The following is a 27,933-nucleotide window of genomic DNA, read 5'->3' on the forward strand; positions in this document are numbered from 1 at the left end:
TTGGAGGCAGGAGGAAAGATTGTCCTGAGACTGGTTAAGGTTTTCTGTAGTGTTTATTTTAAAGAGAAAACAATTGTGTCTGGATTTATCTTCACCCAGCCCCCTTTCCCTGGTGGATGCTGCCATTCTTAAACAGTAGTATAGAAATTTTGTGGGTTTTATGATCTTTGCTAGGGCCTGCAGCACTGTCTGCTGGGAAGACTGGAATGTTTTCTCCAGGAAAATTAAAAGTAGTCTGGGACAGGAGGATCCCAGCTGATGGCTGTAGTAGCTCCTCACATTATAACATTTGGGGGTAACTTAATTGTGATGGTGTTATTTTGAAAGTTTATTTTTAGAAGGATTAAACATACATTAGTTCAGTAAAAAAAAATCTATTTTTAGTATTAACGCACAATTTTATTTCTAGCAGTTGCAATGCCATTTTACTTTGTTTATTTAGGGTACATATTATAAGAGCTCTCCAGATCCTGGATTTAACAGAAAGTGCTTTTCATATTTCATTTTGATGTTAATAAACACTGTCTAGAAGAGCTTTGTAATACTGTTCTGCCGTCCAAAATGGGATCCAAATCTCAGATAAATGACTTAAAGTATTTTGTGAGTTGTAATATATAACCAAGATCCTCTGGATTCTCTCATTCAGACTATGGTTTTTCATACTTCTTTTTTGTTGCTGTGGTGTCGTTTTTCATACTTCTTTTTTGTTGCTGTGGTGTCTCCGTATGGAATATCACTTATGCCCCAAATGTCTGATTCTCATGTCCTGAGAGCAGACTGACAGACTGCTTGTTAGAAAAGCAGGAGCTCTCTGTGTTGTCAAGGGGGTGAAGAATTTTCTAGTAGTTGCCAAAAAAAAATTAATATTTTTCTGCTGTTGCAGTGTTATAGTATGCTGCAGTAGAAGCAGTGTATAGTAGAGGCTGGAAACACTCCAATCATGAGGTGTGGGGAGCCAGATAAGAAGAACAGAAATTATATCCAAGTGCTATATTTTCATTCTTGCAAGAGCTGATGTGCAATAGAGGCCTTAAGGTAGATACATACCCATCCTGGCTGTTGAAAAAGAAGCCAGTTTTTACTGAGCTCCATCCCATTGCTTGGATGGCTATTGTTGCTCCAACTAAAGAGGCTACAGCAGGCTCAGAGGGTGCCTGAGCTGTATTGGCATCAGCATACCATGACTTCCAGTATACGTGTGTGCTGCAAAGGGAGCTATTTACTGCACTGAACATTATTACTCATACCTGGGACTCAGCGTCAGACTATGAGAGCATCTGAATTAACACTTGGTAGCACGAGGAAGCTACCACTGCTTAAAAGTGGGGAAAAGTGAGAAGCTTACAGCTGAGCGTGAAGGTGGGCATCCTACTCCAGACTCTCAGTCTGGTGGCAGACTGCTAAACCAGGCTTCCTCTCTCTCTCCTACCAAAGAACACAATGGGGAGCTAGAAAATATCTTGGTATTTCAGTGTCTAGCATATACAGCTGGAGTCCTGGGGTGGTTTTTTTGTTTGTTGGATTTTTTGGGGTTTTTTTAACATTGCAGATACAACCAAGGCTTTTTTTGCCAGTTACTGAAGTCTGAATTGCAAATGTTATAATTCAGCACATTTTGGTATTTTCCTGAAATAATTTAAAAAAATAGTTAGTATAAGGGTAGCTTAGGACATGTCTGGACTTATCTTTAAGGCTGGGGATTTCTTTTCTAGTTAAAATGGCATGGAATATGCATTTCTCCAGATCTTCAGAGTGAAGACTTGAACATAAGAAGTCCTTTCTGCATGAAGCAACTAGGAAATATATATGAAAGTAACTGAAAACTTCTGAAGTCCTTAAATGTTTGGAATGACATGCATGATTTAAGTGGTTTTAGATATTGGGACCAGATGTCCTGTGCTCCAGTCAGCTCCCTTTGCACAAATGTGATATCATGAGGGATAGTTATGCTGACTCAGGCATTCAGCTGAGTGGGAGGGAAATCCCAGGGGGACAGAAAAAACAGGATTGTTTTTCTAGTTGTAGCTTGTGCTGGACAAACAGATGGGGAGGAGGTGTGGTAGGAGCAGTCCCTGGCAGCCAGGACGCCCTCGTATGGCCCTTGCAGCTGGCAGAGGGAAAGCAGCTCGATGTCTTCTTCATCCAGAGTGAGAAGCCAGCTACAAAACCACCAGCAGTGCCACCCAGCAGAGCCTGGCCCGAAGTGATGGCGGTGGGGAGGGGGCTTGCTGCAGGCCAGCTGCGGGAAGGACACATGGGCCAAGGGGCATTAAGCATCATGACTGACAAGCAGGTGTTGGGTATACACTTTGTAGTAACCAGCATCCTAATCGCTTGGGGCGTGCTGTCTGTGTAGCACAGCATGCGAATACCAGTGTTGAGGATCCTTGCTCAGTTAAAGAGCTGAAGGAACAGCTTACAGGCAGTTGAGTTAAGCTTTTCTTGAAAAATATTAACTTCTAGAGCAGGGAAAGATTTCCCGGTTGGGACTTAATCTGAGAATATTAAAAGAATAGGATTTCAGATTATTTTCATCATAGCACTATCACAGTGAAAAATAATTGCCATTTTGCCTATGCCCAAATTTCTCTTTATGTTTTATATTAAACTTATGATCAATAGTCATTGTGGCTGCTGTTCTCACAAGTTTAGATGGAAAAACATATATCCTTTATTTTGAAGTATCATTGTTGTTTCTGCTATCCACTGTTCTCCAAAAGATGATAAGATGATTAGTTTTTAATGACAGGGGAAAACTGGGCAGGAAAATTAAGATTTTAATCTGATATATTTCATAGGATGGAATGAGATGTAGCTGTATATTTATGCTTGTTTTATTCTTCCTGACCTGAAAAAGGGAAGGAAAGGGTTCCTCCTTGTGCAAATCATGCCACAGCAAGCATCCTCCAGTGAAGATGTACTGTCAATGAAAGATTCCTTCCACACACAAGAATGGATGAGGGGTTCATAAGTTACAAACTTACTCATGCATGTGACATCTGCCTTTAATCACCATGAAAGCCCGAATCCTGTTTAAGGCATAGTGAGCCTTGTACAAGGGCTAGAAATGTCAGTACTCTATTGTGATAACATTTACTGTACTGATTAACAGCCGTGGTGCTCTGCAGTGGACTGATAATCTGCCTTTGCATGTCTTTGTGTTGCCATTCTGTCTCCTTCCCGTGGTTCCAGCCGGGACTGTGGTCAGAGCAGTAGGATCTTCTGCAGTACAAGCCTCCCATGTCCATATATTTTTGCTTTGTGGTTTTATGTCATATATTATGTCTTTGTCTGGAGACCGAGATAGAAAATATTTTAAAGACAGTGTAAAATATTTGAAAGTTAGCTACTGTTTAAATTTGTATCTGTAAAATGCAGTAACGTGATCCAGCACCTGGTCTCATCTGGCCATCTTGTGCGAGTTGATATGTTGAATGGCTTTCAAATTTCTTGGCACATAGGAGTTTCATTTCTTAGTGTTTTGGTAAATTCCAACAGGTTTTGGCAGGTATGTTTATCTTACTGATAGATTTTCATTAAGTTTTCTAGGGTTTGTTTAAGAAAAGGAACAGAAGAAAGGAATGAGGAGAGAGAATGCTGCTTTGCTCAGATCTACATCAATTTCTACTGAAATTGTCAACAAAAAGCTGGATTCCAGAGATAGCGTGAAATGGGATATATTCTAGCCAAATAGTACTCTTATTCATCATATTTTATGTAGTAGTATAATCTGTAAGCATCACTAAAAGTTTTCAGGTATACGTTTGACAGTAACTTAATCAGAATCATGATTTGTACAAAGCTGTGGTGCGAGCTGGCATTGATGCTTGTGGCACTGTATGGCAGATGTCCTGATTTTCTCTTAGTATCAAACTTCTAGGGGCAGAAGTTGATTGGATTTGTTTAAAAAAGTTTGATGGTGAGGTAACACATTTACACACCAAAAAGCTAGAAGCAATAAGAAAACAAATGTCTTACAAATGATCCCAAACAGTTGTGTGGGCTCTATACTCCTTTCATTTTTTCACCTGTTAGGAATAGACTTGTTTTCTTATTTTGCCCTTGTCCCAGGGCATCTGATTTTTTTAATTTGTGATACCAGTGGCCACCATGGACTGACCCATCACCAAAGGTCTGGAGATTTCCCTGCAGCCCTGAGGAGTTTCTGGGACATCTGATGTTAGATTTGCATAGGAGTGAAGGATGATACAAAGGACTCAGAGACCAGAGATGCCTCAGAAGGCAAGCATGTGGAGGAAAAAGCACAAGATGGGGTTATTTTGACTGTAATACAGTCTCCTTTTGTAACTCACTGCTGTATGCTAGCCCTCACAGCATGTCCTGTGTTACAGTATGTATTTTCTTTATTCTTTCTGCTATTTCTAAGTTATTTTTCCCTCACAGTTCACAATTCTTTTCACTGCAATTAAGCACCGTGCCAAAGGGTTTATGGTTTTATTCATCAGATGCAATAAAACCTCTGCATAAAATGCATGAAATCACTCAGTTTGTACTTTCTGCTTCTTTTCTGGCCTTTCACCCTCCAAAGTCTTTCTGAAATATGCACGCTACTGAGAGGATCTCCACTAATCTGAGAAATGGAAAAATCATAGTTTCAACTTCCCTTTCTCCTGTGCCTTTCTTGATTAGATTCAAGAGTTGTCTCATACTCCAGAATTTTTTCCTGCCTGAAGAGACATGCATGAACTGTTCTTCCTTTTGATAAGACAGCTGTCTCTCACTCTGAAGAAATGTACTCTTTTAGTTGCTTAGTAATTCTCTCCAACATTATCTCTAGTTTTCCACTGCTTCTTAGAAATGTGGACACTGGGACTGGACACAATATACCAGAATTAATCCCAACAGTGCCTCATACTGTAATAAACTTGCTCCTCTACTTCCTTCCCCTGGATACAGTATTTCATAGTTAAACTGGTCCCTTTGCCTTGGCTTTGAGGTAAGTAAGTCCATTCTAGATCAGATAAAAAATGTAGGTGAACTAGTTTGCTTTTTCTAACCAAACTGAAAAGCAGCTGCCTACAGAAGATTAAGAGAATAGGACAAAGTTATGTGATACTCTCCCAGGCTGATGATATTGAGTTCTGGAACAGATGTGGTTTCTGTGTATTTACTAGTATTTGACAGAAATTTTTTCCCCTGTGAGTTTTCCTATCATCTTTGTGAACTCCGATAAGAATTTAGCAGCACAACAACCTTTGGCAAGGAATTCCACATCTGAGCAAACTGCATGAAGAACTACGTACATTTAATTTACTTTCTAAACTACCTTTTACCAGCTTCATTTATTGCCCGTTAGTTCTTGTGTTGGGAAAAAGGATAAGAAGTCAATCCCTACCTGTCTTCTCTTGTCCACTTGTGATTTTTTAGACCTTTTATCCCCTCTGGGTCACCAGAAGGGTTATAGCTAGTGATCTAAGCAGGGATTCATGTCCTTTTCTTTGTCTAGACCATCTCTTGAATCTTTTTCAGTAACCATTTCCCAGGATAGAATCCCCTCCTTCTGCAGATATGGTCTGCACTATTTAATGGCTCATTTGGTTATGCTATATTTTGCTCGATTTATACTCCTTTTGTGTGTTTTCTGTCCCTGTGGATTCTTATCCTTTGCTCTGTAGCAACTGAACACTTTTCCTATTGTTCTCCTCAAAGCTGATGTAAGCTTTAACCTATTCAGATATTGTGTTATCCACATGCCCTTTTCTCAGTGTTGGACCCCTACCATTTTCTGGCAGTTTTCCCAATATTCCAAGGCTTATAAAAACAAGCAAGGAAACCTCCAAAAAACACACACACAATCCTGACATTCTGTAGCACCAAGGTCTTTTTCTGATACATATTTTTATCTTGACTCTGCCTGTACTGCTTTTTCATTCTTCTGACACCACTTTTGCCATGCTGATTCATGTTTATCTGGAGCACGTCTGTAGAAGCCATCACAGCTAAAAGCTTTTGACTGACTAGGTTGGAAGTACTCCCTTTTTAACTTGCTGATGAGTCTCTTATGTCAGACATGCAGTGATTTAAGTAAAATTGTCCTTATCCTCGCAGAGCTTTGTCTAATAAAATCCAGACTTATTAAATATCCTTTTTTCAGTATCCTGTTGCTGCTGAGCCCCCATGAACCCATTAAAATATCTTAACACAGCTGTACACTTAGATGGTTTCCAAAGAAAGAGGGAGAAACTGGACTGTATGATGTAATGATACATCGCCAGACAGCATAACTCACTGGGATGAGGTGATTTCTGCACTGTGGAAGATTAGATATCAGTGGTGTTAGAAGCTTTTTGTGATGGCTTTTAAATTTTCTCAAAATGTGTATAAGTTGTGCAGTTCTGACACGGTAACTGAATCTGCCTCTTGTAACACAAGGAAGAAAAATAACTGAAGAAGATGCAAAATGGTTGAAAACGGGAAATTGCTGTCAAACAGCTATGGTGCTGAGTAAAGACAAGAGAAAGATGATAAGAGGAAATAATTCAGTTGTTCAAAATATAATTTCTTTTTATGTGCTAAGGAAGTTAGGTTAAGGAAAAATACTGACATACACTACTTTGGCTATGGTTATAGGTTGAATACAATCATTTAGGTCATGATCATGGGTTAGGGAATTATTGGCTGAAAGAACTGTCCTGGGCTTTGCTCTTGTTCTGTTTTTAGGAATGATAGCTATCAAACAGCTTGTTTTAAATATTTTTGTTGTTATCACATATTAAGCTGTTACGTGTCAGTGGTGTGGTTTTGGAATTATGCAAGACACGTTAAAAAAATATCTCTGACTAGAAGAGCTTACAAATGTGCTTTTTAAAAGCTTTATATTGTAAGTTAATTTTTCTAGATTTTGACTCATCCTTGTGTTTTGCAGTGAGTGCTAATAGGGATTCAGCAGGTATAAATTGGCAACAGACTTTTGATGTTTGTAGTGTTGTCTGGTAGTCACCAATCAAGAATCTGGCCATATGGCAGTGTGTTGAAGAAGTCATCCAAAGAGCAGGTGGTTATTTGTATAGTTTTCTTTTATATCTTTTGGCAAACATAAACTCTAGTTCATGTAGGCTTCAAGACAGTACTGTTGCCTAAGGAAGCAGCCCAGACCTTGGCATTCATGGCTAGCGTAAGTGTTTCCGTGGCCAAGCAGTAAACTCGAGCAGGGAGCCACTCTGGGTAAAATGATTTGTTTTAATTCGCAGTCACAGAAACACTTGGGCAGATGAAGAGGGAAGAGGCTGTTGTGGTGTGTGGAAGGATGGAATGAAGGCCAGTCAGGAGAGCATGCGTGCAGGACAAATGTGAATCTGTGTCTTTGATAATGTGAGCCAGATTAAAAATAGCTTCTGAAAAGCTTACAAGTTTTCTTTTATTTGCTTTGTGTTTATTTAACTTAGAATTTTAAGACTTTGTCTACAAGGGCAGCCTGGAAATTGTGTCTGCAATTTTGAGGATACAGTTCCTGGGGCAGTGTACAGAGTGGTTGATAAATGCAGAAAAGGGGACAGGAGGTAGATTTGGCTCTGTTAGGGATACTTGATTAAAAACAGAGGAGTCATTTAAGAGCAATGACAGGGGAGACAGGTCCTAGATGCTTTTACTGTTTCCTGTGTCTCTCACTAGCAGTTTAGTTCTCCGCTCTTTTCTTTATACATGTATTCTGGTGGATTCTATATCATCATCAAGTGAATATAGACATGCGCTACCATTAAAGAGAGGAAGATGCAATTCTCTAGGTGTTGACAGGGGCAAGTCATAAACTTGTTCTGGTCCCCAACAAAAGGCAATGTGAACTTTCTCTTTATCCTTAATGACTTGGCTTTTTTTTTTTTTTTTTTTTTTTTTAACTCCGCAGTTTACTGCCAGCATCTCACACCTCCAGTTTCAAGCTACTGTGAGCTTTCTGGGTGTTTTGACTGGTTTGCCCTAAGGCTAAAGTTTATGCCTTCCTCTCGTAAGGCAAGGCTTTGTGAACCCTTCCCAGCTGGAAACATAAGTTTGAGACTAAAACTTTTCTGGCATCCAAACTCACTTCCTGCAGAAGGAAGCATACAGACAGTTTACTGCAGTTATCAATATTATTTCATACTCTTCTTAAACAGCCTACCTGAATAATTGGATGCTCTATATTCTGCCACTGACAGATTGAGGGATTTCCTAATGGTGAGAGTGTAGTACTGCGAAGGCCTTCTTTTTTTGTGTTGTGTTGTGTTCAATCATACTCTACAGATGTTTAAAGAGAGCACAAAGAGAAGATATATTTTTATCAAAACCTACCTAAGTCAGGAATTATAATGCTTTCTAGAACTTCATATGGAAAACCAGAATTTACTTCGTAAGACCGTGCTTACTTATTTATTGTATCAAATCACTAGTCACCCATAGGCCATTTTATGAAAACAAAATACATGAAATGGTTGTTTTGCTGGGAGTAGGGGCTACAGACTTCTTCTCACCCATGTGGATATTTGATGTGATCAGCCCCAAATCTCAGGTGGCCAAATAATGTAAAACAACAAGTAACAGAGCTGCAGCATTTGATTTATGGGCAGCTGAGCACTGCAGGCTGTTAAGACTCCTCCTTAGCTTGGCAGCACCTCTTGTTTTCGCTAAGATGACTACTGCTGCACAGATCTGTTGCCATCAAAGGGTCTGAACTGGTCTTGTATACCCACGAGGTCCTCCCTTGTTGTCGTCATCACTTTTAGCAGCTAGAATATTCTGCCTTTACCTAGATAGCGGGGGAGCTAATACACTGTGTGATAAAATCACAAAACACAAAACATCAAACCCAGGGACAACATGACAGATGAGATAGGAAGTATTGGAAAGCTGCTTATCCCACAACTCATGAACCCTCTTTTTCAACCTAAGTTATCAATACAAGGAAGCAGCTATTAAATATATTGATCCAGAAGCGCAGGGTGGCAAATGAACCATGGGCTTATGAGTTTCTACTAATCTTTCTGCTGGTTTTATCTGCAGATGGGTTCGGGGCTTGTTTTTATGTTTTGTTTTTCTCCAATAAATTTCCGCACTGTTGTAAAGCCGTGTGGTTCCCATTCCAAAAGTTCCGTTAACTCATACGACCTCTGAAGGAATTAAACATATTTTGCTTCCTAAAAGGAAAGCCATGAGAATATTTACAAAGTGAAGTAGTCTCTTAAGATTTATATCCTCCTTCCTCCTGGATTTTAAAAGAAAATAAATTCCACTTGCTTTAAATTGATTTTTGCTTTAATATTTTTAATGATGTGTTGAGGACAGTGGGCTGGAAGTGCAGAGATTAGAGTGCTTGGTTGTCTTCTCAGTTTTGTTAGGGACACGTGTTAATTCAAGTAAACTCTGACCCTCCTCTTCTCTTCCTCCCCAGCGCACTCTGTTTTCTATTGTGTATAAGATGTGTAATGATAAATACGACTTAAGATTCTTACTGGTTTATTTAATACTGAAAAGAATGTCTTTCACAGAAATACAAAACACTTTTTCTTGGGTTTATTACAATTCCTGTATATCCTTTAAATCACATTTTAAATGTCACTTTTGAAGCACAATATCTTATTCAATGTTTAAAAACTGAAAAAAAAATTTTTTTGTACTTTTCTTCACTATCCTCCCATCTGCCAAAACTTGGGCTGTTTGCAAAAATCAGCAAATTGACGTCAGTTCATTTACCCCTAGGAGTAGTAAATAATTACACAGCTTAAGTTATAAAAATAAATAACTAAGTATGGTGGAGCAAAGAGATGGAAATCAACAAAAAACTACCACAAACTCTCACTGGATTCTGAAGAATATATGATTATAGCATTAAAATGTCCAAACAATGCAACTGAGCAGAAGGCATTTGAGCTTGGGCCTTAGCTGGCGCTGCTTTAAGCTGCGTTAATGTTTTTATACTGCCTTTGGAAAGCTCAGAATTGACCTGGTTTTATTATTTTTATTGGCTCCCTTGATAATAGACAAATGGGGCTAACCTGAGGCCAACATAACCAGCAGGAAATTTGGGTCATGGGTAGTTACATTTTTAAAACTTGTGTTTTAGGGTCGTTCAATCAGGGTAATTGATTGATTGCTAGACAGTGCAGGGAGCTTCTAAATCATTGGAGGTGGCCAGATAATGACAATCTGCCAGTGGATTTTGTTTGAGGCAAATTTCCCAGCTCCCTGCGGAGCCGAGCTCTGCAGTGAGGCTGCAAGTCCCCCACCTTTTTTTTTCATGCATGCTCCAGACCAACTGGCCTGTTTGGACAAAATAGACTCTGAAACTTGGCAGTTCCATTTGAAGTCCTTTGTAGCACCATTTCCCAAGAGATAAGGGAAAAACATTCCAAAGAAGTTCATACCCTAGAAAGACCCTGCATGCATTCTGAAGTTAACGGTTTATTATAGCTCTTTAATTTTTTTTCTTCTTTCATTTTTACTTTGAAGATAAGAGGTGGTAATTGTTGCTCTAAGTCGTTGAGTTTTCACCCACCCTTCAGTAAATCATCCCAAAAGTTTAGATCATATTTTTTTGTATCATGTGTGTTTGAAAGTTTGCCAGAGATGCTGTACACATGTATTTTCAGGAGCTACTGTCCTCAAGCAGGAGCCATTGACCTGCCTAATTGTACAACCACGTGCATCCTCAGTGCTCTGGGCATTTGATAATTTGTGCATGCAAAATTGTCTATCCTTTTCAGGAATTCATTTTTGGTGTTAAAGAGTATGCTAGGAGATAGAGATGGGATGAAGTAGAGAGTTTATGTGTTGAGAGGGGAGAGGGGAATAGATGGTATGCCAGTAGATGATGTTCTATATTACACGGTATAGGGCTTACCTCTTCTGAAAAGTGAATTAAGATTAGTATAGATTGATGTTGGTCATCTATTGCAGATTAACTCCACATGTAGGTTAATCTTCAGTTCTTGCTGTTTAAGTTATGGAGACTTTTGTTCATTGCAGGTGGCTTCCTGCCAATAGCTGCATACCTTTAATTTCCTTGAAGTTTTGTCATTTTCCATTTTAAGGATCTGGATGATCTGATATTTATTGTACCAGCATACAGATGAGAATTTGTTTGTGTCACCTTTCAAGAAAAGAACATGTACTACTAAACTGAGGCCAGGGTGGCCAGGGCTCAGTTGAAATTTAGGAACTGACAGCCTTGTCTTGAGGGTGGCCCAGCTGCCCACATATGCCAGACTGGTGTCAGATGCTGTAGAATTGCTTCCCAGGCAGAGCAATGCCTGTACTTGGTATGCATGTGATTTAACACTCCCTGCCCAAGCAAACACAGGGTGCCAACCCCTCCCAAATTTCTAAAGGTTCCTTTTTGGCTCCCAAATAGTTTTGACCACCGTAGCTTTGTAATTTACTACTTCAGGTCCATAGTGTGCCCTTACTGTTAGGTTTGGCATGTGTGTATTTAGAACATTCTTCTTTAAGGTATGTATTCGAATAAGGAACATAACATCTGACCACATTAAAGTCCCTCGAAAGATGGGTCCATGGCAAAACTGGTGTACTAGAAGCAGGGTGGGGCCCACAGTCCACAGAAGTGTTGTTTCCTATAGCACAGACTGGAAAGAGTTTTTTGAGAGCTTAAGTAATTCATGCTTGCTTTATGATCACAATCTGTAGAGGATCAGTGTAGGTATAAACATTACGGTTCATGAGATCCTTGTTAGTGTTTCTGAGGTTATCACAGGACAACCAAAATGAAATAAAACCAAACCCAGGACCCACAGAAGCGTTGTCTGGAGTACACTGGGAGATGAAACTTTCAGTTTCCGTGTTCCTAAAGTTTGATTCTGAAATCCCTGCCCACATTTCAGAAAGAAATTACTCAGTTGTCAGAAGAACTCAGTTTGCTGCTACAGTTGGTCGCTCTGCTTTCCTGAGCTGCAGAAACTGCACAGTGGATCTAAACCCCAGCCTTGGTGTTATATGACATAGATGTCAGCCTGGCACTTCAGGGGTTTCATATACGAAGTCTCGTTTTTACAGCCTCAGGAAAGCTGTATTGACACCTCTCCCACAGAGATGAGAAGACGCAAGTGCGACTTCATCTGCTGAGGACCTAGGACATCCCTGTGTACTCTCGGTTTCCCTCTTTTTTTCTCTGCCAGCCTTCCTCTCTTTGTATACACATTATGATTATCTTTCAGCCTCATGGTCTTGTAGTTCTTCCCGCTTCCACATGGCCTTTGCCTTATTCATCTCACAGCATGAATGTGCTGTGGGAATGAGCCTGACCTGTCTAAGCAAATAGGACTTTGTTGGTCTGGAAACCTATGTTACACGGCTTGAGAAACTGTTGAGTATGCTGTGGAGGAGGCAGAGGGACAAGAGGGTCAGGGCACATGCCAGGCCAGAATTGCTGGCCTGTCCTTCCTCCTGTTGTCCAGCTCCTCTATGAAACCACGCTGGTTGCTTATACCACACACTTCCCAGGTGGTTCTCTCTGTTTCTAATTTTCTGGATATCTCACCTGAAAGGATAGGGCCAGGTTTGCAGATGTGCTGGGAGCTTGCAATAGCAATTGAAGTCAATGGGAGCTGGGCTTTGAACTCCCTGCCCAAGTACAAAATCAGGACCAAGGAGGAGGACAAGAATTCAGAGGAAGTGTTTGACCTTGTGTTTTGCACTATTTTTACCCATTCTGCAAAGACTTGTGCTCCTGTCCTCTCATCTAGCTGGTGCATGGAGAAGATCTAATCATCAGGCTTTTCAAGTGCTAAGAGGCTGCTATCATGAGTACCTAGGAAAAAACTTTTAGGAAACTAATAAATTTGCTATCTGAGCAGCAAGCGAGTCACAGGACAAAGTGCTGACAAATAAGAATGCAAATATTAAGCAATGCTTCATGAAATGAGCACTGCTATTATGAGAAATAATAACTTGCAGATGCAGGCAGGAGTATGTCTGATAAGCCCCATGGGCTTGATCTGACTTGATCTTCCTTCTTTTTTTCAGACTATTGGCGAGTCAGAAATGCCCAGTGTTTTGAACCAGTTATTGCCGATGATCAAGTCTTACAACAATAGGACGAAAGATGATTATACCTGTGAGGACTTCCTTATCTTGCTGGTATACATGTATTCTGTTGTCGGAGAAATCAAAAGTGGAAAGGAGCTGGACGCAGCTGAAGAAGAGGTGAAAAAGGCCTTAGTCAAGGCCATTTGTGATGAACCAGAGCCATCTCCCATCTTGCAGAAAATAACAGGTAAGTTTCTGCTTATGTGGTGAGAAATTGGATGGCTGTGAACGCGGGAACCAGAAGAAACTTATAAAAGTGGCTTGACTCGTCTGTTGTGCTGAGGGTACTTGAATAAGCACAAGGATTTCCTGTACATTTGTTCCATCTCCAATGTTCATACATGCCAAATGCTGACAGGCTGTCCTTGAATAGTGCTGAGTCTGATGAAAGCTCTACGAGTTACTCTTTTTGTTAAAAGTTGGCTAAGTTTGTGTGTTTTCATAAGGTAATCTTTTCCACAATTTCTTTCATTGATCAGTGTAAAGTCAACCCTGGGAAGTCAAAATTAATCCTGGAGACATGTTCAGTGAACCACAGTTGCTTTTTGAATACAAGGAGCTGGCCTGCCTGGCATAAAAGAAGAAATGTGTCTAAAACCAACATTGAGCTTTTTGCTGAAATGACATGAACATTAGCTTGTAAAAAATAGCACACTAAGCCTTTTTTTAGATCAGTACTCATAGAGTAGAAAAGCCCTAACCTCTTGCTGCTGGTGTTACAGTTTTTGAAAAAAAAAAAAAAGTTAAAAAAGATTCATTAAAATGAATGAACCATTGCTCAAGGGTGGTGCATCAGAACGGTAGAAAGGATCTTGCTTCCTACTGTCAGTTTTCTCAGTTTTTACTAATAGAGAGCAGGTCATCAACCACAATCACCTTTGAGGTAGGGAACATATGAACATAAATCAAAATGTTGTGAAAAGCTTGCAATTGAAAGCTGTTGCTGAGAGGGGGCCTGAATGGAGAGTCTTGAGGACAGTCAAGTAATTCTGCTGTTGGTTCTTCTGGTATTATTCCCTGTGGATGCTTCTGCTTCAAAATACCAGTGTGGTATAACCAGTCTGCTGTTGCTTTAAGTGTAAAATAGTTTAATGGTTAAAACATGGGCATGTTCGGTCATATTTGCACTGTGCTGTTATTTTAATACTCCTGGCCATGGTACCAACAGTGTTCCAAGCTTCTTGTAGACTTTTGCCTCCTGTTTTTCTGTATGTACTGCACATCTTGTCCTCTGTATAGTGTTTCCCTCACAGCTTCAGTGGTGTCTTCTACTGGATTCAGTGCAGTCATTTCTAAACCTCCATTTTTGTATTTTGCTTTTTCTCCTGTGATTGACAGTGTTTTGGATCACATTTTTATGAGTTGCCCTTTGTTGTGCCTAACATAAGTATGGGAAAATTTGAAGTCTCTAAAACTTCAGTCAAGTTACAAAGAGAAGCTGCACTCCTACATATGTAGATGCTTCCTCTGTTGCTCTCTGTGCACTTAGGTTATGTAGTTGCAAGCACAGATGGAGATCAAAATAGACATTGTGATTGTCTTATGTTCCATAACCTGTCAATAATTCCACAGCTTTTATGAATGTGCTTATATGCTTGATTTCCAGTGTGCATGTTTCCTGAGTAAAAGTGAACAGCTGGGTGTTTGCCCTCAAATTCTGGGCAAAGGAACAGGTGAATGAATGTTTCAGTGCAAAGACTCTTGAATTAAATTAATGAATTAAAATTACTTCTGTCTATTTAGATAGTGAATGGACTGTTAGGAGCATGGTGGGTGTCTGAAGTATGGCATTCATCTCCTTAGGAATAAATATTCACTGTGTTACATGGGGCATCTGATTGTGAAAAACCTTGACACTGTGCAGGTGCAGCAGCCAAAGCATTCATGTGTTATCAACGTGAGTTTAGCCACAAGTCCAAAACACAGCACCCTACAATCTGCTATGAAGAAAGTTAACTCCATCACAGCCAGACCCAGTACAGGTAGTTCAAAACCAAGCATGTCATTATTATGTTATGAAATTAATTGCATAACGCAAAGCTGGAGTCCTTGCACCCTTCTGTTTCTGTATCTGTGTGTTTAGCACAACCATGTTTGTGCTTTCTGCACAAGGGTGTGATAATATTTCTCCTTGCTTGCGTACTTTTTTGGTTCATCCAGCATTCTTTGTTTCTACACATCTGACTTAGAATGACAGTTCTTTTGACTTGTTCATAAAAGAGAAAAAATATTAAAACTTATTGTCATGATCAACAATAAGGGTTGCCCTGGGTGGAAAGCATAGAATGGAGTTTCTAGGAATGCTCTCTAGGTAGTTTTCAAGCCTTTGTTCATTCAACAGATTGCTTTCTCAGCAATAGTGGAATTTGCTGAATTTGTAATTTGATATATTTGCCGTACAGTTTAACTGTTAAGACTGAGAAAACACAAGCAACCTTAGACCTATTCTTCATTGACTAGTATTTTGCTGGGCTTTTCCTCTTCATCCTGCTTCCTTCTGAATCTTGGGTACCTTGCTGGCTGCTTAGGATGCAAAGCAAGTCGAAACAGTATGAGCACATGCAAGCTTTCTGTCAAAGCCACAGCAGCAGGAGTTTCTGTGTTGCAAGGCCTGAAAGTCAGGGAGTAGGTGGCAGTGCATGTTTCCCCATTTGGTACAATGGCAGATATAATGCTGAGACATCTGCTTCCAGCAGAACATGCTACGAACTAAAGACCAGTTATTCCTTTTAGGTGGTGCAAGTTGGCCTGTTTATATGAGGTCAGCCCATCTCTGCAAGTCAGCAACAGCCACAGGTCGGGACAGTTTGTGATCCCGACATATAGCATTCTGCCCTCATTTTACTCTAAGCCAGAAAGAAGACCAAACCTTTTCTACTTTGCTCTTAATGGCTACAAAAGTTAATTAGACTAAAATAAATCTCAGCAATTTTTTGAACATCTCATTTATGATCAAAACAAAGCAAAATGTTCACGGTCTTTTATTCTTTGTTTTCCCTTGAGGTAAGTAATAGGACGAATGTTAAATTGGACATGTCAGGAGAAAAAAGTAAGCCAGTTACTGGGTAGATTCAAGACACTGCCTTCTGGCTTACTCCTCGCCTCCAGGTTCCCATGTGGGACTCGAGTTCCTGAATACTCAATATCCATTCTGCAGTAAATCTGCTGTTACTAAGGAGCTTAACCTGCAGAGCTGCAGGTTTAAATTTCGAACCCTGCTAGCAATGCGTGATTGGACAATTTCAGTTATAGTAACAGAGACAGCAAAATTCATAGTTGCCTTTAAAAAGGCTCAGAGAAGTAATGCTGTGTAGGCTGCAAAACCAAGCACTTCAAGTTGAGAAATACCAGTAATTCAGTTTCCCATGCAACAGTCATTTGACTCCTGTGTGCACTGTAGCACATTCTTCAATTTCGTGATTATATAGTCTATTTTCTGTGAGCCATGGCTGCATTCACTGTATGGAGTAAACACCACAGAGAATCAGAAAAATACAGCTTCAGTTACTCTTACACATGATGAATAAGTACTAATAAAATAAGTGAGTCTCTATATGATATTCAGCAAGTAACTTTCTCTGGGTCTCAGTTCAGGAAGGGGACTGACACTCTTAACTTTGTGTGACTCATTTTGGAACTTAAAGAAGAAAAGCATTAAATTACACTTTCTGGTATTACTTCATTTCTTTGAACAGAGAGAACTTTGTGCTCCTCTTCTCCAATACACCTGGTGCCTGATGTTTTGGTTTTAGTTTGGACCCAGCACTGTACTAAGGCTGTTTGGTTGATTTAAGCTGAAATTAAAAACTCTGTCTCAGCTGTGGCTCTGAACTACTGCCTAAGCCTTTTGCTTTCCTTTTCTCTGCAAAGCGTGGAAAGTGTGCAGTCTTGACAACAACACATTTTTCTTGGTTTTATTTTGTTGTTCCCATGGAGTCACTTGAGAAATAAAATGCAAAATACTTGTAAAATTTTAGAAAACTTGAGTTTTGAGGTCATCAGTTGGAGTGATAGCCAGGTTTATATGAAGTATCTTTTATTCCTTTTAAACTTGTTAGGCTTACTTATGGTTGCCTGAGTTTATGCCTATAGGAAATCTCTAGTGATGTGACTTTAGCACAGAATTAGTGCAGACCTCCCTCACGAGATGCAGCTTATCAGTACAGAAGGCGTACTTATATATTCTGTGTCTATTTTTTGATGTTACCTAGTGAAACTGGATTAGTATTTGCACTAGTGGAAAAGAAAGCGATTCTCAGAGACGTTAGTCTGTCCATCCAGCTGGCCACACGGGATTGCCCTGATGCAGCCTGAATGATTACAGCCCTCTGCAGAATACGTTATGATGCAGCATTTGTGTAAGTTTATATTGTGAAAGAAGCATAAACACTCACAATTTCCTGGCAGTTGAGTGTTAGGCATCTCAACCTTGTTGTTGCCTGAACATATGCTTTTGAAAATATTTGTACAATAACATTGTACATTTCTGTAACACCTTGTTTCATTGAAGCACTAAAAAGATTCTGGAACTGTTAATTAAAATGAAAACGCAACACATTAATCACCCAATGCGATTTAAGAAATATGATATAAATTTTTTGCATGCTTATTAATATAAAAGTATATTACTGGTGTTGTGTTTGATGGAACTATTAAATAATACGTGTTGTGGTAGACAGTCTTAATGCCTTGGGTAATAAAGCTGAATGTAACAGCTCCAAGATTTCTCCAGGGTGTAATTTACCGCAGACATATGTTCTTCATCATTGTTTCCAGCAAATTGTTACAAATTGGAGGGGAAACAAAATAGACGAAAACATAGTGGAAAATGATGCTTTTCAAGAGAATGTTGGATTTAGGGCATTTGGGTGGGGATATCTTTTTGGCAGCTGTTTAAAAAAAAAAAAAGCTGTAAAGTATGATTTATTTTATCATCTTATCTGTTCAGCTAGTTTTGTAAGTGACCATGTAGAACTGTGTACAGCTACAAAACATGCAAAAGTGATGCTAATAGACCCACAAAGTAATTAAAAATCTATTTTTTCAGCTGTGCCTTCCTCTCTTTCATCTGCAAATCTGTATGGGAGCTTTGTAGTGCAGATCTGCCTCTCGTGGCGTGCCCTGGAGGCCAGCAGGCCAGGCAGAGTGCCTGGTGCCAGGCAGAGTGCTCCGCTGCCCACGTGCAGTAACTAAGGTGGTAGGGCTGTAGGCATCACTTGTACCCCATCGAGTATATGTAAAAGCAACCCTATTGTGCCAGGAGCTGCTGTTTATCAACCTCTAAAACCTGATATTTTTAATCATAAAGTGGATTTCTGGACTCTTTCCTTTTTTTTCTACTGAAAGTGTAGTCGTTGCTGTATTGCATTAGACACACGGTGCCTTGGCTGCTTCTACTTCTGATTGTCCTCCACACACCATTCTTGATGGAAATGTTATGCGGGCTACCTGAAGGTGTCATTGCCTTACTGCTGGCATGGCCTAGGTATCACGAGTCCTAAAATCAATCCCAGTTTTGCAATATGCATTTACATTCTTAGAAAGGGACAGCCAGTTCCTTCAGAGGACAGAGATACTCACTTTTATTTGGCTTGATCTTGGCTTCATTGATGGTTTGGAGCAACAATTTCCAAGTTACAGGTAGGTAGGTATGGAATTAGGCCCTGGGCTTTGGTTATAATGTAAATCTTTTAGATTTAATTGAATATGTCCCCTTGTGCAGGGACACAGGAGGGCTTCCCCTAATCCATAGTGGAGGTGGAGCTCAGGTGTCTGCTAGTGATTTCCATGCCACCATCACTCTCCCCCCAGTTCATACAGTCCGGGAAAATATCGTGAAACTGCCACTATAAAAATCATAAAATCCAAGGGTAAATGTTGACTGATTTTAATTTTTGCATATTTTTATCAAGAATCTTTTCTATAAAGTTTACACTAATTTAGTGAAAGGCCAACATTATCCCTCGCTTGTATAATAGGTTATTTCCAGTAACCCATGAGTTTCACAACAGAAATGATAAAAAAAATCATGACTTGAAGAACATTTGCAGTCTTTTTTTTTATTTTTTCTGTCTATTGAGCATTTCATCATTACTACAAAAAGATTTTTTTCACATGTTCTTAAAGCTAAATGCTTTATTAATAGCAACTTGTAGACAAATTAGAAACAGATTTATCTGGTATTTGTATGTAGTGTAGGTATTTATACTGAGAACTATTACTGGCTATATGTGTACAAAATAAAATAAAGCTGCAGCTAGACTGTTTCTTGCTGTCATTTAGGGAAAAATAGAAAAATCAAAATTAAATATTGTCCTTTCTGCATTTTCAAAGAAATGTAGTGCAAGAAATACAAAGTTCTGTTCTTTCTTTTGGACATCTAGAGAAGTCTTAACAAGCTGTGCTGTCTCGCAGGCCATCTCAAGAGCTTCCATTTTACCAGTGCAGGCTTTAGGAGTTCTGCATTTACATTGTCTGCACAAAAAATAAGAGAAATGTGTTAACAATGCTGGGTCCTTCTGGGGTGCCTCTGCATGTCTGGGTACAGAACTCAGGTTTAAAGGTTGCTCCTCGCTTCCAGGCATGTGTGGGAGTCTGGCTGCAAGCAGATAGTGATCAGCTCCCCACCAGAGAAAAGGTTTTTTATAAACTAAACTGTTTATGTTAAAAGTTCATGGAGTGGGTTATGGAGGGTGGGGGAATGCCTCAACACATCAAATAGCTAAACATTTGAATGTCCAGACAGGCTTCTCTCTGAAATACTGAGTAGTTTCTTCTAGTCCCTGACGCTAAAGTGTTATTTTCATGTCTAATGTTGGGAGGAAAGCTTTGTGCTCCGGTTTGAATTGGGAAGAAGACTTCTTCCCACCAGCTTAAGCTGTTGTATTTGCACAATTATTGTAGTCTGTGCTGCTCGGGGAATCTGCTTTGTCCTGTAGCCTATAAGTCAAAACTGCTGCTCTGTAATGAAGGCAAGTGTCAGAAATGTCACTCAGTATGGTCTGTTCAGAGATAAATCTGCTGTGATTGGAGCTGTAAATGCTGATGTGGCGTGGCTGCACAAAATTCAGGGCTGCTGCCATTGTCATGGATGCATTACAAGAAAGGAAAACTTTCTTATAGAATGGCTTCACTTAAATGACACTAAAAGAAAGCCATCTCAGATTATGGCAAGGTTTCTTTCTCCTATGCTCCCTGTGTCTCCCTTGGTACCAAGGAGATGGTCCTTGCTCTGCAGAGCCCTCCTGGCCTGGTGTGCATATAAGGCACAGTTAGAAAGAGTTTTCAGTTTTGCATTGGATGACAAAATGTAGTCTCTGTTGATAGAGCTAAATAACTTCATCCTACCACAGTGCAGACATTATTACTGCAGCCAGGTGAAACCCAGACCATTTTCTCCCCAGTTCTGAAATGAGAGTTTGATACTCAGGAGATGGTTTTTTTTCTTGTTTCCCCAGCTGATTTTATAGACATCTAAAATATCCCTCTCTGATTGACAGAGGGTGTGTTAGATGACCTCCTAGCATTTGTCTTATTTTTGTGATCCATTAGAAAGTATTTGTGGTCCAGTAGTCCCAGAGGATGGTGGATCTGATGTTTCCCCTACCAGGAACACCGCGAACACATGAGCAAAGCAGCTGCCTGGCTGGGCAAGAGGGACTGTGTAGGGAGCTCTTGAGTTTAATTAACCCTGAGAAGCTGCTGCTGCTGCAACACTTTAGTCCTTTGCTTCATGGTAACAGATCTACTGGGGGGAAAAGATCACTTCACACCTCCCAAGATATCAGTCGGATTCAAGCAGCTGTCACAACATGATGGTTGTAACCTCTCTGCAAAAATGGGGAGAAATGGAGTATGCACCAAAGCAATGGCCTGCTCTTCTTTAGTCACTGACTCTGCAGGTGTAGAGAGCGTGTCCTAATTTTTGTCTGCTCTTCTTAGGACCCTTGAGATCTCCAAGACCTCAGTACCTCTTCACTGTGGCTTTTCTAAAAGCTTGTTCCCATTCCTGCTCAAAATCCATGGTCGGCAAGTGGGAGGACGAGTGAGCCACACCAGAGGTCTCTGACTTCAAGGGGTTTGTTGCTGCTGGCTGGATTCCTGGGACTGTTTTTCAGCAGGGAAACATGGAGAGTTTTCTAGTGAACTGTCTGATAGACAAACTGTTTCTACTAGCATTCTGGATTAATTTATATCTAAATTTACATATGTATAGTTTTTGCATGTCTTTAAAAAGCCAGGCATGTCTTAAAATAACAGTGTTAAGCTATGGGTTTGGAGGTGAGAAAATCAGGCTGCTTTGTACATATGCAGGGATATTTTGTTTGGATTCCACAGTGTGCATTAAAATGTATGGTAGAAGACAATCCCAACAGAAGCCCAGTGGCGCTGGAGAGGGGATTAATTTTTTTAAAATTTTCATATGTTGTCTGTTTATTTTGTCTTCAGCACCTGGGCTCAGTTGGCTCCAAACTGGATAGTAATTTTCATTGAAGTGTTTATAACATGAACCTTTTTTTTTTTTTTAACATGAGACATATGCCTGCAGCTCTGCAGGCGGCTGTCTCGCTGCCAACTTAGGACAGCCAACTGCAACAGGAAACTGATATGGTGCAATTTTCATTATCGATTCATATTCTTTTTCAGCATGCAAATTTAATAGCATTTGAAAGATGCTCCTAACATCAAATATCAATTTCCTTTAAGCATAAAATGAAAAGAGAAGCTGCTTTAGAACAAGGCAACTTCAGATTCGGGCATATTGTGAAATGATTACTAAATTCTTGCTGCTTTGCAGAGCACACCCAGCCTGGCAAACTAAAAGCAGTGAAGTATTAAATAACTGTCAAATTAAGAGGGAAAAAAAGAAAGGAAGAGGACTTGTTAGTAGTCACCACCCATATGACAGCATCTACTGAGATCTACTGAGATCTGGGGGGGTTGTTTTTCTTTTGCACACAGCCACAAATCTTAAGGTGCTTGCAAAATTTTGCTTTTGTACCTTTGAGTGCCTTCTTGTAAGAGTTTCTAAGTATTTTATTATAATTCTTGTCAATTTAGTGTCTGTTTTAAATACCGCCTGTGTGCTGGATCTGATGGCACAAGGACAGAGAGTGTTGCCTCCATTGAGGCAGCTTTAGATATTTGTAGTTTTCTTCAGCTCTGCAGTTGTGCTAATTCTTGTCAGCTCACTGTGAGATTTTATCAGGGATAAATTCTGTCCTTCAAATTTTGGGCAGTCAACCTATTTCAGGCTAGCAATCTCCATGTATCCTAGTGATAATGCAGTGTGTTGAAATCCAGTATTTCAAGAGCCCAGAGTCATGAAATGGAGTTATAAGGCATTATCATAGTGTTAAAACAAAGAAATATCTTGAATAATTTATAAAAATCTGTCTTTCATTTTGTTAAGCCGTTGCTATGTTGGTCTAAACATCTCACCAGCAGAACTAGGAATGTGAAAATCATATTGAATATAATTTCTAGAATTTAATAAATAGCTCAGTGATTTATGACTTAAACATACATCAATTGCCGATGCAGTTCACTAATCAGCATGCCCTAACTTTCTCCTCTTCATTCCAAGTCTTGAAGGCTCATGGATTTTGGCTCTGGATGTCTTCTATTCAATAGTTCATTACAATCAAGATGATTTGCTTTCACTTTCATACATATTTTATGTTAAGGGTGAGGTTCTACTTCTGTAAAAATCAGTATAAGAACATACAGTGCTCCTCCTGCTCGCAACAGTCCTGAGACCAAGCTAAAGGAATAGATCAAACTATCATGATATGGCCAATGGATCAATTCTGATGTAAGTGGATAAGCAGGATTAAATATTTTCATTGATCTCTCAACCTTTTCTTAGTATAACGATTTAAATGCCTCCCTAACTAACTGTTGTTAGTGCTAATGCCGTATTTTTCAATAACATGTAAATATTGTCACGTACTACAGAAGTTCAAAAGCACTGTGTTACTCAAGCCCTAAATATAAACCCAAGAGGCAGATCTCTCATGGGCTTGTATTTTAAATCAATATTGAGAAGCTGCTCTTATACTCCCCTTCCTCCTGTTTCTTCTTGTTTAGTTTTAAATTTTATAGCTGAGTAAAAGTCACCTCTGGTGGTTAAAGTTCAGGTCAAGTTACATTTTGCCTTGACCTTCCTGATCTCTTTTGTAGACACTGGGACTGTGGTCTGTCAAGACAGGAAAGTTCACAGATCATAGCCTAAGGATTTTTTTCCCCTCTTTCTTTCTTTGATATCATTTCATCAGGCGAGGAAAGTAATGTTTGTAAAATTGGATTGAGGGAGCTCTGTTAATTGAGACTTTTGTGTAAATAACAGAGTTGTATTTTTTGTCCTATACAATTTTAGAAAGCATTATGCATCACTGAGGCTAGTTTAGAAACAGATGTCTGATTCTCTTTTAATTTCCCACTTTATTTATTTAAACAAACATTATTGTGAGAATACTTGTCTGATGAGAGGTATTAACAGCCAGCCATAGCCAATTAAACACATTTATTTAATGAAAAACACTACAAATATGTATTTGACTTGCATGGATTTGTGTTAATGTGGAGAATGTGTGGATATGAGGTATGAATATTCCTGGTTTATTCAAATCTCCTTCTTCAGCTTTTGTTTTTGGAGCTGGCTGTGCATATTGATTCTACAGATCTGTGTATGGCATGTGTATTGCTGTAGCCCCAAGACTTTAAAAAAAAATAGAAAGGGAGAGAGGTAGATTTAGAATTATAAAACAGTCTTTAAGGAATTCTTATAGCCGTGGAGAAGTGCTGCTGCTTGTTCACCAAGCAGAGCTATGCAAATGACAGCTTCTTTCCCAGGCTGTTACTGAATATCAGTGCATCTGTACCTAGGAGGCTCCCCTGAAGCATGTCCTGATTCTAGCAGGAATTCTGCCTTTGTTCCTTATGTTTTTATATGTTGAGCAACTAGAGAATATACGGACATGGTACAGACACCCTTGTCTTACCTTAAAGGAGGTTTATTAGAATGGAGGCCGAAATTTAGAAAAAGCTAGTCAAATAAAAAGTTGTAAGTTTTTGTTTCCAGTAGCCTGGCATAATAGCAGATGAGAATTGGGAGTCAGAGCAAGAGAATCTGATTCTTCACTTTCTTCATCATCTTTTCTCTTCTTCTCTTTTCTGCCATCATCTGCACATTCTACTCACATATCTGCAAATCCTGTGCACTAAGAGAAAAGGAAAGGCAGAAGATATAGTAGGGGCTAACCAATTGCACCCATATCTTGATGTGGTTTATACTGAGAAACTGTAATTCTGGTATTTGTTAACATTTGAGGGCTTGCCTTCACAAACTCACTGTTGTTCCTTTGATGCTTTCCTTCACATAATTCCTGAAGAAAGAAGACAAACCACTTAAAAGCTGAAACAACATTTTGACTGTAGAGAATTATACTTACTTTACTGGCAAGTTCAAATAATTTGGCTGAACATCATAGCTGTCTGCTGCTTGCACTAGTGAAGCGGTAAGAACAATTGCAGGTTGTCTTCCAAATGGTCCATATGTTTACCAGTGGGTAAACGTAGGCTTTGCAGGTATTTGACAGGAAGGGTACTAAGATTTATGAATAACTGATTGAATCTGAGATTTTTCTGCCTGTATTCCTTTAACTTCTTTTGTCTCTTCACACGACAGTTCTTTCCCCCCCCCCACTTTATGTGTCAGTCTGTCTTTTTATGGCCAGTAGAAAGGGTTTTTTCAAGGGCATGATTCATCTTGCTTAGTGAGGTGACTTGAATCAGGTTTTTGAAGTAAATATCTGTTCCTCCATTCCCAAGGGAGAGGTGTGCAAACCACCCTTCACCAAGTTGGTTTTGTACCTATGGAGCAGGTATACCTGCTGCCTGTGATGTGTCTGCAAGTAGCCACAGTGAAGTCCTTGCCTAAGCTGTTCCTGGGGGCTTCATCAGTAAAGGTCAGGTTGTGAAGTTGGATGTTGCTGTTTTTCTGTTCATAATTATTCATTTTTACCTATTTGCTTTACATTCTGCAAACCCCTTCTTTCTTCAGAAATAGCTTCATATTGAAAATTCACCTACTTTCCAAAGTGTTATTCTCGTCTAAAGGTCTGGATGTTTTACTTTGAGTTCATGGCTCCTAAGTTGCCTTCATGGTGGTTCCTTCTCAGTTCTTATGTCTTAGACGTCATTACTCTGTGCAGAAAACACACATTTGTCTGGCATATATTTGAACAACAATATGTAGAAGTGATAATATATACTCAATTGTAGCTGTTTTTTATAAGACAAAAAATTACAACCTTTGAGGTCTTTCCTTCCATTTTCCTTGCCCATTTGCCATCTGCTGCTCCAGCAATGCAGTCTTTCTGGCAGGTGGGTGGGAACTGGGTGTGCATCATGCCTTTTATTTTGCAGTAAGTGGGGATTTCTGCACTTTCCAATGCATGAGTCCTTTCCTTAACTAACCCCCTCAATGGCCCTGGGTTTAAGATGCTGTCTTGTGTGTTGCATGTGCAAATAACTTCTTCCAGTCTCTTGATTATAATGGTAGATAGCATGGTTTGGTTTATTTTTCCTTGTAGCAGCTGTGATTGTTGGATTTAATATCTACTCAATCCTAGCATATTCACTAGTATCTCTTTCCCAGTGTCAAGGAGATAAACTGGGATGAGTCATAGAGCACTTATTCCCAGAGATAGCTTCAGCAATAAAAAAGGGACCATGAATACTTCAGGCAAAAGTAGCAGATATTAGGCATAGAAGGTATGAAGGTCACTGGGTTTTGTTATTCTTTCTCCCTCCCTAAGCAGATGAAGTTCTTTTCAAATAGACTGCAGAAATACCAATTAGTGTGCTTTATTCTGAAATGTAATCAAATTTAAAATTTAAAAAATACCTTTCAGCTACAGTGTAATCGGGGCCCCTAATTATGAAAGGCATATGTTTCCCTCCATCTTTCTTCCCTCCACCCATGTAGATAATTGTCCTTCTCGAATGATTTCTTCTTTGTAAAAATCTTTGTGACATTCTACTCCTGGTTTGCTCGAAGCAATATTGTTATCTGGTGCATTAGGTTTGCGTTGTTGGATTCTTGAAGGATAATATACAATATAGTTACACTGATTACTTGCTGTTTTGTATGTCATCTGTGTTTTGGAATATCTCATAGCTTGTCAGTCTTCCACTGGGGATTACATCATTTTGGGGGTCTCAACTGTTCTGAAACAAAAGCATACTTCAGTGGTAAAATATGAATGCCCAGACAGCTGGCAGTCTTTCAAGGCTCCAAACTTGACACAGAGTTAATGTTAGAGAAATGTATTTTCTTCTATTCTAAACTATTATTTCTATGCATTTTTACCCCTTCCCCCCTCCCCCTTCATAAGGTAGGGTTTTCTTTATGGTTAGTAATTAATGACGTGAAATATATTTCTTTGTCCTTCTCCCAGACACTGCAAGATTTATTCTAGGGTGGTGATTTTGGTTTCTACATGGTCTTTGAGTGCTTTGGCAGTGGTCACTTCAAATTAATAATTGTTTCCTTAGTGATAAGCCTGATCTTGTTTGAAATGTGCAAGTCTCTGGTTATTAGCTTGCCTTTTTTTCAGAGGCAAACCTCTGGGGAGAAAGTTACCTGCACTTGCCAAGTTACCTTGGCCCATATTGTATTATTGGTACATGTACAAAGTCGTTTCACGTGTCCCATAGGCACCATTTATGTTGTAAAGGCTTCACAAGGGTTGAATTGAAACAAAATTTATTTTACCAGGGTGAATTTCATCCCAATATCTCCTACATAAAATGGCTTCAGAGCTGTTACAAGAGATGCTAGGAAAAACAGCAATGCAAAATTGGACCAAGAATTTATCATTTGCTTACTTAATCTAGATTTTTATGCTATTTCTTCTACTTTGTGAGGTTTGAAATATATATGCTCCATTTAACTTGTTTTGAAGAAAACCTGTCTGCCAGACTACCAACTCTCTGCTTTTATTTGGGTGGCCCAATTCCAAGCTCATCCCCTGATGGGTCCCTGGTGGATACTAACATCCACAGTTGGGCTCACCCATGGACAGGTAAAGCCTGCTTTGGGAGCTGCTGCATTCAGGGGCACTGCCTGAATCTCTCTCGCAATCCACTAGGTAAGGATGCAGCCAAAGTGAAGACACCATCAGAATATTCTCAGCTTTAACAGAGCATCTATTTTGTTTTGCTAAAATAGTATTTCATTAAATATTATCATTTCTCCCAAATGTTAAAAATTTGCCTTTTCATTTGCAAGAGGATTTAGGAATAGAGTTTGAGTAACTAATATGAACTAATAATAACAACTATAAGTGTAAGTTAGCTAATACTATTAATTTATTTTAATTTGGCATACAGTACCAATAAATAAGCTATTATTGTTGGCAATATATGTGTGGATCTATTTAATCCACCAGAAAACTTGGACTTCATAGAATCGTTTAAGTTGGAAAAGACCTTTAAAATCATCAAGTCCAAACCTTATCCTAACACTGAGAAGTTCACTGCTAAACCACATCCCTAAGTGCCTCATCTACACATCTTTTAAATACCTCCAGGGGTGGTGACTCAGATGGTGACTTTGCCATCATCCAGGTGAGGTGATACCCCAAAACTGGGCTCCTCCCCATACGGAGCTGCAGGATGAAGTGACCATGTGGCATTTGCGTCTCTGGGCATCCCATCATGAGAAGGCACCCCACTATGATAGTGCACTCCACTGCATCCAGGCGCCCCATTATGGTCAGAGACCCCACCTTGGTAGGGCACCTTGCTGGGGCTGAGCACCCTGTATATCCAGGCATCCCATCATATCTGGGCATCCCACTGTGGCCAGACACACCACCATGGTCGAGCAGGCCA

At 39.6% G+C, this 27,933-nt stretch overlaps 1 protein-coding gene across 2 annotated transcripts in view; it reads left to right on the forward strand.

The window, feature by feature from the left end:
- The window catches only part of SCFD2 (sec1 family domain containing 2), a 200,490-nt gene that overhangs the window by 75,774 nt on the left and 96,783 nt on the right, over window positions 1-27,933 (forward strand). For both annotated transcript variants that reach the window (XM_069856050.1, XM_069856051.1), the window contains exon 5: window positions 12,970-13,219. In XM_069856050.1, the coding sequence (XP_069712151.1) occupies window positions 12,970-13,219 (250 nt within the window). The remainder of the gene's footprint in view (window positions 1-12,969; window positions 13,220-27,933) is intronic.

Source organism: Phaenicophaeus curvirostris, chromosome 4 (genome assembly GCF_032191515.1).
Source record: "Phaenicophaeus curvirostris isolate KB17595 chromosome 4, BPBGC_Pcur_1.0, whole genome shotgun sequence".
NCBI classification, from domain to species: domain Eukaryota; kingdom Metazoa; phylum Chordata; class Aves; order Cuculiformes; family Cuculidae; genus Phaenicophaeus; species Phaenicophaeus curvirostris.